This window comes from Olea europaea, chromosome 12, assembly GCF_002742605.1.
Source record: "Olea europaea var. sylvestris chromosome 12, O_europaea_v1, whole genome shotgun sequence".
Lineage (NCBI taxonomy): Eukaryota > Viridiplantae > Streptophyta > Magnoliopsida > Lamiales > Oleaceae > Olea > Olea europaea.
Genome location: NC_036248.1, coordinates 28,627,003 through 28,638,488, shown reverse-complemented (window position 1 = coordinate 28,638,488; position 11,486 = coordinate 28,627,003). Strand labels below are relative to the sequence as shown.

Here is an 11,486-nt window from a genome sequence, read left to right as displayed (position 1 = left end):
CTATCAACCACTTAACAAATTTATTTTGTAGTGATTTTAAAAATTTTATTGGAGAGACAGTTTATGCAAGTTTTATGCCGTATGTCTAATCAATTTTAGATACAAACAATATAATATATAATTGATGCAATTTTATAGCAGATATATTATTTAATTAATATAAATTAAATTAAACAATAGAGTCCGTATATTCAAATTCTAGTAATTTATTAATCACAAAGAGTTGTGATTGTAGGATAAAAATTACATATGACTGAATCTTAAATCATCCGTAGTCGTAAGTAATTACAATACATGAATACCGTTAAAATGGATAGATCGTCACGTGTAACATTTCTTAATTGTGAAATAAGTAATCGATCTTATAAGTTAAAGTGTGGTTACACTTAAATGAACAAGTGGATGTTTTGTTATAGAACAATACACTGGAGACCCCCACCTAGGATAATTCATATGAATAATTATTTGAGTGTTAGTGGTTAATCTTTAACGTTTGATAGTGAAATTGGTCTTTTGACTTGAGATCATCATAGTGCCTTATATGAGGACAATCATATTTTGGTAATGTTGGATGTTGCTGTCAAGGGCCACTAATACGACATCATTCGGGTATGTCAAGAATTATATGAACTTGTGGATGATTAATAAAGGATTTGTCACTTTTAGATATTAAGGGGGCGTTTGGTTTGTCGTTTTCTGTTTTTAATTTTCAACCCCCCACCCCCCCAAAACGCGTTTGATCACTTACTTCCGAAAATGCATTTTTGAAAAGAAGGAAAAATTTATTATTAAAAACTCAAAATGTGGAAAACACTAAAAACAAGCTTTTTTTTTTTTTTTAAGGGATTCTCAACAGTTCTTTTAAAATAGTAAATTCACCAAGTTTAAAATATATATAATCTGGTAATATATTAGCGTAAAATTATTATGCTTTACTAAATAATAAAATTAATTGAATAAATGTCATAAAACAATTTCTAAATATTTATTATATATTATTTTATTTTTGTAGCCGGAAAAATGGTAAATTCATCAAGTTTAAAACATATATTATCTAGTAATATATTAGTATAAAATTATTATGTTTTACTAAATAATCAAATTAATTGAGTAAATGTTATAAAACAATTTCTAAACATTTATTATTTATTATCTTATTTTCGTAGCAAGAAAAAATAGTAAATTCGCCAAGTTTAAAATATATATTATTTGGTAACATATTAGCATAAAATTATTATGTTTCACTAAATAATCAAATTAATTGAATAAATGTCATAAAACAATTTTTAAACATTTATTATTTATTATTTTATTTTCATAGCAAGAAAAAATAGTAAATTCACCAAGTTTATATATATATTAACATAAAATTATGATGTTTTACTAAATAATCATTTTAATTTAATAAATGTCATAAAACAATTTCTAAAAATTTTAAACCAAACGCATTTTTTAGTTTTCTGTTTTAAGAAACCGTTTTTCAAAATGACAAACTAAACACATTTTCTATAATTCGAAAATAGTGCCTCAAAACAGAAAACGCAAACGCAAACCAAACATACCCTAAGAGATTACGATTTACATTTCATTTAGTTAAGTTGATACAAAATCTTTGACTAAGGAATACTCATATTGAAAACATATGATCAATAATTGAGAGTGACACATATCTATTCTCGTAATTAATTAGATCATATCGATAAAAAAAATTATAGTTTCATGATAAATGAACAAGTTTGGTTTTGTCATATCATGTGACATTTTTCATCATATGTATTGTCTTAACATATTACTAAATATCAATTTGGGACAACAATGTGAGTTGGTGATAAATTTAGAAGGAGCATTTTAATTTATTGATTTTGATTAAATCAAAATAATAATTCATATCGTAAAGTATTGTGATCGGGAACCTAATAAGTCACATATAAAAAGAGAATTAGAAGAATGAGATTAACCAATTAATTAATTAACAAGTGTTGGAAAATTAATTAATTTGGTTACTTATTAATATGCCAAAATTAATTAATTAAATTAATTAAATATTTAACCGGATTAACTTAAGAGACGGGGCCAAGTCCACTTGGACTTATATTAATAGGTTACTAGGGTTTGAAAAAATCTGTAGAAAACATTATTATTCTTGTCATCACAAGAAATGAAAATCATAGTTATCTCGTTCTTGTTCCCTATAAAGATTTCTATTGGAGGCTGGATAATTATATAACTGTGGATTGGAGATCGTGGTTTTTCGTGTTACAAGATTAGCAAGGGAGTTTTCAGATTCAAAAGGTACAATTCTTGTCATAGTTTCTATCTAAACACAAAGCAGATTTTTTGTGGGAATTATTATTATTATTATTTTTTACTTTGTATGATTAAATAAATTCCCAACAATTTAGAAGGCAGCTCTTTGAAAACTGCAAATCTAAGCTCATATAAGCAAAGATACTCATTAAAATAAGTTATTAAGCCCTTATTTGAACCCTATTTTTCCTTCAAAATACATTTTTCAACAGTAATTTGATATCATTTCAACCTCATATTTTTCAATAAAATAATATTACACGCAAATTCAAATATTTTTATTATTTTTTAACTGCATATTCTCCATCATAACACTATTCAAAATGCATTTTTTTGAGAAAAAGGGCTCAATCAACCCGTAAGTTAGGTAAACTGTTACATTGACTCGTTTTAAAGTCTACCTTCAATGATAGGTCTTCTTTCTATGATTCGATTGTGATCTCAAAACTAAGATGGGAAGAATACATAAATGCTATACCATTAGGGTCATATTTCACAACTAATAAGCTCCTTAAAAACTTTCATAAATCAAGTAACAAATCAAGTTATTAAATATATGTTTATAATATAATATACATCAATTCTTTTACTATATCAATTGACAAACTGATATTATATACCGAGAGTACAAGTTTAGTTTGAACCTTTATTCCAAATGGGCAAATTTTATAAAGCAATTTGTTGATTATTAATTTGATTGAATAATTCTTTCAACATTAATGCATCATTATCTAAATCTTGACAAAAGATAATTCAAACTAAAAGTTTGAAAGATAATATATTTAGATATACTTGTAGACTAAAGAAGTCAGCAATATCTTACACACCAGCTTTAAATGCTTCAACTTGAATTAATGTCTTAGATGACAATTAGTTAATGTTATATTTGATAAATCTATGGCACATCTGAAAAGTAATTATATTAAATTCTAAAATAAAAATCTCCAAATGAAATGTAGCAATTAACAAAGTTGGTCTCATTGAAAAGGGATATATTCTTGATAAGTATTTAGCCATAACAAATTATAAAATTCCAAGATATCTCTATAGGTTATGTTGTTATGCAAAAGAAATAGAAGCAAAAAAAGTTGTCAACAATATTTTTATATATGACATACGATTTTCATATTATGAATAATGAGGCTATCGAAATAAATTTAGTGATGTATATCAATCAAAAAAATGATTGGTCAAATAAATATATACAATCCTAGCAAACTGAATTACTGGAAAAACCTAAAGTTTCTAAATCTATAGTCCAAACGTTCGAATGTGTATACTTATCATACGGTGAATGTAATCACAACTTTCTATCTTGTTAGCCTAATAATGCCTGAAAATTTTATATGTATGTAATAAATGTGATAATAACCAACTTATCTTAAATGGTTTTAATACTATGCTTGGAGGATTTTATGCTTGAAACATATAATTCAAGTGATATATCATAAAGGAGAGAACATGCGATGTACTATGTTTCCTTTTACCAAGGTTTTGTTCCATTGGATTTTCCTACCAAGATTTTTAATACGACAACTTTTGTAATGTACTCAAAATAATAACGTACTATTTTTATTTCGTTAGGATTTTTTCTAATAAGGTTTTACCTAGGGATATTCTTTGTGTAATGAATGTCTACAATCTACAAGACATTTATTCTCAAAATAATACTCTAATATTTATGAAAATTCTGAAGAGATCAATAAGAGCTTTTTTTAAATCATCATGTTGTTATAGTCATCAAACGTTGATAAATATCTCTTATGAAAACGGTGTTATTTAAGAATCATACAAGACATCATTAGGCATCCTTCACCCAAAATTGTAATATTGAAGATACGTATAAAACACAGATGGTTCGATAAAAGAATTTTTATTTATTGAAATTAGTGGAAGTAGTTGTACTCTTTTTCTTAGCTCAAGTTTCATACCATTGAAATTTTCTTGACAATGTTTTAATGATGCAAATATTTTATAATGTATCATTCAAGGAGAGTGTTGTAAATAATATATTTATTAGTGAATGACAATTATACCTCGACATTCCTAGTTTTAATTGTCATTATATCCCAAATTCTTCTCATAAATATAGGATTTTGATTCTCAATATAATGAACACAAGTCCATTAATTTCAAAGAAATAGAAGCAAAAAAAGTTGTCAACGATATTTTTATATATGACATACGATTTTCATATTATGAATAATGAGGCTATCGAAATAAATTTAGTGATGTATATCAATCAAAAAAATGATTGGTCAAATAAATATATACAATCCTAGCAAACTGAATTACTGGAAAAACCTAAAGTTTCTAAATCTATAGTCCAAACGTTCGAATGTGTATACTTATCATACGGTGAATGTAATCACAACTTTCTATCTTGTTAGCCTAATAATGCCTGAAAATTTTATATGTATGTAATAAATGTGATAATAACCAACTTATCTTAAATGGTTTTAATACTATGCTTGGAGGATTTTATGCTTGAAACATATAATTCAAGTGATATATCATAAAGGAGAGAACATGCGATGTACTATTTTTCCTTTTACCAAGGTTTTGTTCCATTGGATTTTCCTACCAAGATTTTTAATACGACAACTTTTGTAATGTACTCAAAATAATAACGTACTATTTTTATTTCGTTAGGATTTTTTCTAATAAGGTTTTACCTAGGGATATTCTTTGTGTAATGAATGTCTACAATCTACAAGACATTTATTCTCAAAATAATACTCTAATATTTATGAAAATTCTGAAGAGATCAATAAGAGCTTTTTTTAAATCATCATGTTGTTATAGTCATCAAACGTTGATAAATATCTCTTATGAAAACGGTGTTATTTAAGAATTATACAAGACATCATTAGGCGTCCTTCACCCAAAATTGTAATATTGAAGATACGTATAAAACACAGATGGTTCGATAAAAGAATTTTTATTTATTGAAATTAGTGGAAGTAGTTGTACTCTTTTTCTTAGCTCAAGTTTCATACCATTGAAATTTTCTTGACAATGTTTTAATGATGCAAATATTTTATAATGTATCATTCAAGGAGAGTGTTGTAAATAATATCTTTATTAGTGAATGACAATAATACTTCGACATTCCTAGTTTTAATTGTCATTATATCCCAAATTCTTCTCATAAATATAGGATTTTGATTCTCAATATAATGAACACAAGTCCATTAATTTCTTTGCTTTACTCTCTCTCTCTCTCTCTCTCTCTCTCTCTTATTTATAACAAATTCAAAACATTCATGAATACCTTTATTCCGAGCAAGGCCTTAATTTTTTTGCGTTTTGTTTTTGTTTTCGTCACAAGTTTAGAAACTATTACGCCTTAGTCAATTAAGGAAGATGGTTAGATAACATATCTCCTTAGTCAATTCTTGACATAGTTGACGTTTTCAGCTCAAGGAAAAGATTAGTTTACCATGCCATGAATCTCTTAGAGTGTGTTTGCTTAAAGCAAAAACCTACTCCACACAAAGAAAATATTTTTCTTAAAAACAAGAAAAATTAGGCATTTTTTCAAAAGTTGAAAAATATTTTCAATGAAAAAAAAATAGTAATCTAACATTCAAAGTAGGAATTTGGGTAGAAAACTGATATTTTTCATGAAAAATAAATGTAATCAAACACACCCTTAAAAGAATTTATTACTCTGTTTTAGAATGTGTTTTTTGACAAGAGGAGGATAGTTGTGAATGGAATTCATTTATCTATCATCAAGATTGCACGTGACTCGTGTATGTATATACTATTAACGTTAAATTAGGTAGACCATTTATTTTAAATTTATTACTCCTAATTTACTTAGGAGCTAACTGGTCTTGAGTTCATGGACAACTCAGATTCGACATGGGTTAGCATGAGTCAAAGGGTCAAACCGATTCTTATTTGTAAATAGGAGTCAAACTTTGGTGTCTAAAGATCAAGTCAACCAAAATCGAGCCACCTCTAACTAGTGGTAATGAATAGATTATTCCTCTTTAATTTTCATCTTTTTATGGTCTACAACTTTACATTCATAATTTTGACAATTCGATGAATTCAATGTGAATATGTCATATGTCAGCCGTGACATAAAGATGAAAAACTCATTTCCCATTGAACTTTTTTGTCATGGAATCTGAACCGACGAAGTACTAATTGATATTGTGAAATTCTCCCAAAAATAATTAATATCAGTCAGTCATTATACTGTTAGAATAATTAATTTTGGAAATTATTTTTAAAATTATCGTGGAAGGACAGTTAAGTAGACAGCTTTGCAGCGACAACAAAATCTAGACTCAAGTAAGGATTAACCAAAATTCACATAAAAATAAGTGAATTTTTCTTTTTTCAAACATTAAAAAGGCACAATAATATTGACGTATTAAATTGTTATTTTTCAAAAACCACGTGAAAATAAAAACAAATTACATTAATTATTAGCCACGTGGGTCCCACGTAAGAATCAGCCATCATCTACCTCTTTGTGTGTCTCTTTGTATGTCTATATATATTTACAAATCTCCAGCACACACAATTACTTTCTCAATCTTTCTCCATATATTTACAAATCTCTAGCTCACACAAATACTCTCTGTCTTTCTCTAAAATGGATGACCATTTCAAGCAGCCACTTCTCTCTCCAAGTGAAGATGACCATCAACCGGATTCATCATTCATTCGCCGTTCGAACCCGTCTTTCGCTTCATCGTTCATCCCGTCTTACGCTTCATCGTTCGTTGCCGATGGCGATGACATTCCTCCCATCGCTGGTGTTCGGGACTTCTTCAAAGAATTCATGATTGAATCGAGAAAGTTATGGTACCTAGCCGGACCGGCGATCTTCACTTCTCTTTGCCAATACTCGCTCGGAGCCATCACGCAAACCTTCGCAGGCCACGTTGGTACACTCGAACTTGCCGCCGTCTCCATCGAAAACTCAGTCATTGCCGGTTTCTCCTTCGGAATCCTGGTATTAATTCTACACTACTGATCACTCGAATAACAAGATAAGTGTGTGAACTGCTCAATATTCCCCTAAAATCAACTCAATTTATGGATCAAAAGTTTGAGAGAAATTATTATTAGGTTTCACATAGTCCAAAATACCGGAACAAATTTTGTTTCTTTAATTCTACCTTTCCTAACCGCCTGAATAACACGATACATTTATGAACTGTCCAATATACCCTTCAAAACTAGTCGATTAGTGGGTCAAGAGTACAAAAAATTACTACGATTAGACTTCACATAGTCCGTAATAAATTTATATATCCTTGAATACTAGTCAATTCACAGGTCGAGATTACGAAAGATTACTCTGATTAGACTTCACATAGTCCGTAATGTATGTATCTGAACAATTTTTTTCTCTGTGTGTGACAGCTAGGTATGGGGAGTGCACTTGAGACGCTATGTGGCCAAGCATATGGTGCAGGTCATTTAGACATGCTTGGGGTTTACATGCAAAGATCATGGGTTATACTAATCGTCACCGCATTTATTCTAATGATTTTCTACATTTTCGCCGCCCCACTTTTGCATTTGATTGGCCAAACCGACGAGATATCAGCGGCGGCAGGAAAACTGGCGGTGTGGATGATCCCTCAGCTCTATGCTTATGCTCTGAATTTTCCAATAGCCAAGTTTCTACAATCACAGAGTAAGATGATGGTCATGGCGTGGATTTCAGCCATTGGATTAGCTCTGCACACTTTATTAAGCTGGTTGTTTATGCTTAAACTGGGGTGGGGTCTGGTGGGCGCCGCCGTGGTTTTGAACACGTCGTGGTGGTTCTTGGTTGTGGCACAGCTGGTTTATATATTCAGTGGGACATGCGGTAGGGCTTGGTCCGGATTTTCGCTGAAGGCTTTTCAAAATTTGTGGGGATTTGTCAAATTGTCAATGGCTTCAGCAGTCATGCTTTGGTAAGTAAATTTTATTTTTATTTTTTCATTTTCAGAATAATAAAATATAAAAATATGTAATAAAATGGCAAATCATTAGCGATATTTAATTCATTGAAATGTGACCCACCATCAATTATTTTATTCAACCCATTTAAAAAAAACATATCTTAATCGTTAGACATATTTAATACAGACCATAATCAAATCATGAAAATTTCGCATCTCAAGAAGACAAGAACAATAATCCAACTGAATATTTTTTTAGTTTCCTAGTGGACCCACTGCAACCTGAACTTGTGAGGACTTTGATACAATTTTTAATTAATTTTGTTTGAATTTATTTCTTGATATTATTTTTAATTAATTTTGTTACTATGAATTTTCATTTGCAGCTTGGAAACATGGTATTTTATGGCTTTAATCCTCTTTGCGGGTTATTTGAAAAATGCAGAAGTTGCTGTCGATGCTTTATCGATATGGTTAGTATTCTTTTCCATAAAATGCATGCTTTCGACTCGACCCTTGATGCATAGTTAGAAATCAATCGAATTAAAAATATAATTGATTGTAAGTCAATTAAATTATATTTTTATTTATACATCTTAAGATTCCTTTACCTACTTATTATTATTAGACTGATTATAATTTATTCAATGTCGTGTTCCACATTAGATTGGTAGCCAATTTTGCTACTGAGTTTGATTTGTACGACCATTGACTAATTTACATATTATAATAATTAAAGTAGGACGAGTCTGATTTGTATTAAAATTGATATTGATAAGGTTAAGAATCTTGTCAGGCAATTTAAGTTGTCTAATTCCAGAATTTGCTGGCACTAGACAATTTGATAATTGCATACCAATTGAATATTCTAATATGAAATGGCAAGTTAATATTTTAATCTGCGATTTTGAATGACATCATATCACAAAAATGGACAGATTTTATATTCAATTTAAAAAAGATTTTCCTTGTTTCCTTGAAATTTATTTGTGACATTTTCATTTTTTTTTGGGCTTATAAGGGAAAAAAAAAAATTATTCTGTAGATGAATCATATAATTTATTTTCTCAAAATTGCTAACTTGCTTATTTTAGAATTTAACCAATAAAATAACTCAAATATTCTTTTAAATTTAACAATTTTAAAACTCGTTATGTATAAAAATTTAATTTCAAATATTTAAACGTTTGAATATCATTACTAAATTAAAATTTTAACGAAATATAAGCTATTGAGAAAAGTAATAATAAGAATCTCAATAGTCTCAATATCACAGAAAACAAAAGGAAGTTTTATCATAATACTATAAACTGAAATATTTATTTTGTAACTAATAAATTATAATATACTAAATAGAATAAATTGCTAACATATTTACCTGAAATTGAAGAAAGTATGAATGCTCCATACATCTTTTCAAAATTAATCACAAGAATAAACGGCTTGCATATTTGGAATGAATTTTTTAATTAATTTGTTTGCACATTCATTTTTTTTTTTGGTCATTATTACAAAATTATATGGAAGAATTTAGCTATGCCCATAGTTTTGATAATGTAAACTATTAATAATAGTAATAATTGTCCAAATTTGCAGCACAAACTTGTTGGGATGGGCAATGATGGTAGCCATTGGATGCAATGCTGCAATAAGGTTAGTCAATTAAGAAACACACACGTGGTGAACAATCGTCTAAGCTTTGTTCTCAATAAATTTTGATTCGACCATTTTATACTGTTACACAGCGTGAGAGTGTCAAACGAACTTGGGGCTGCTCATCCAAGAACTGCGAAATTTTCTGTGTTAGTCGTGGTGATATCTTCGTTTGTGATTGGCCTCCTGATATCCCTAGTTCTCATCATCTTCCGACAACAATATCCTTCCTTATTTTCGGACAGTACGGCAGTGAAGAGGGTCGTATATGAACTCACTCCTTTGCTTGCATTCTGTATCGTCATCAACAATATTCAACCCGCTCTTTCAGGTAATTGTGAATATCTGTATCTCTATTTACTATTGTGCAATAACTGTGCAATAATTGTGCAATATGAGATTTGTAATAACCTATGTATTATTATGTTGGTGCAGGAGTTGCCATTGGAGCAGGATGGCAGGCTCTTGTTGCATATGTGAATATTGCTTGCTACTATTTGATTGGTATTCCTGCAGGTCTCCTACTGGGCTATAAACTCAACATGGGTGTCCAAGTAAGCCTGCCAAATCTAATTAGAATTTTTATATATTTATGTTTACTTTATAAAAACGACGTGATCTCGGTAGAGCGAGATATGAGAGAGAGAGAGAAGTAGATCAAAATTAATATTCATATTACTCTTTCTAGCAATAAATCCAACTAAGTAGCAAAAAAATTAATATAGCCAACCCGCTTAATATTATGTCAATTATGTTATGCTTAATCGTTCTGCCTAGAAAATTCATCCGTTAGATGGATGAAGAACTTGTTTATTTATGCATATTATGTTCAACATGATTGAATGAGTGTTGATTTTCAGGGAATCTGGATCGGAATGGTAGGAGGAACAATAATACAAACAGTCGTCCTGATCTTGATAGTTTACAAAACTAACTGGAATAAAGAGGTATATATTTTTATAGTCGAGTATTATAATTTTAAGCACAATTTTCTGTATGCTTCATAATTTTATGTTATTGGGTACAATATAGGCCTCGGTTGCAGCTAAGAGGATCAAACAATGGGGAGGAGAGCCAGATCAGGCAAATGATGTAGAGAAACGAACTGGAGAGGGGGACATTGTAAAAGAAGAGCTCTAGTTTTGATTTAACATCCCTTTATATGAGCCTGTGTATTGGGATTTCTTTATTCATAGTCATCAGTCATCACCACAGAGCTCATTAATACTTTTTGAAGATATGGATTATTTTGGGATGTTATAAAAAAAGTTGCATTTTGATCATAAAACATTTATTGAAAGTAATAAAAGAAAATATTTAGAACATCTTATCTCATATAGATTGGACATTTAATACATTATCGATCTCGTACTTCCAGATATACATTTTCTTTTTCGAAAAAATTTGAAAAACGCTGTTTTAACTTATTGTGTGAAAATTTTGACTTACCAGAAAAGTGTCCCAAAAGAGTTGCCCCTTGAACAAGAAGCAAAAAATGCAATTAGAATATTCTAATTTTGGGGTTACATGAGAAAAATTAGATGTGCATTGTTCGTGCGAAATGCGTATGGGATCTTTGACAATTAATAATTTAGTAAGAAAGAG

At 29.4% G+C, this 11,486-nt stretch overlaps 1 protein-coding gene across 1 annotated transcript; it reads left to right on the top strand.

Annotated features, from left to right (window-relative positions):
* Positions 1-6,845: 6,845 nt before the first annotated feature.
* LOC111406315 (protein DETOXIFICATION 29-like) lies at positions 6,846-11,216 on the top strand. Its single transcript, XM_023035700.1, has 8 exons — positions 6,846-7,285; positions 7,699-8,240; positions 8,615-8,701; positions 9,825-9,881; positions 9,974-10,212; positions 10,317-10,435; positions 10,742-10,828; positions 10,914-11,216. Exons 1-8 carry the CDS (start codon positions 6,923-6,925, stop codon positions 11,019-11,021), a joined length of 1,602 nt encoding a protein of 533 aa, XP_022891468.1. The 5' UTR covers positions 6,846-6,922; the 3' UTR covers positions 11,022-11,216.
* The last annotated feature ends 270 nt before the right edge of the window (positions 11,217-11,486 follow it).

What these genes read in the sequence shown, in the direction of transcription:
- LOC111406315 (XM_023035700.1), top strand. Translation starts at nt 6,923, where the DNA reads ATGGATGACCATTTCAAGCAGCCACTTCTCTCTCCAAGTGAAGATGAC. An exon ending in GTTTCTCCTTCGGAATCCTG is followed by an intron (nt 7,286 to 7,698) that starts GTATTAATTCTA and finishes TGTGTGTGACAG; the next exon opens with CTAGGTATGGGGAGTGCACT. An exon ending in GTCGATGCTTTATCGATATG is followed by an intron (nt 8,702 to 9,824) that starts GTTAGTATTCTT and finishes CCAAATTTGCAG; the next exon opens with CACAAACTTGTTGGGATGGG.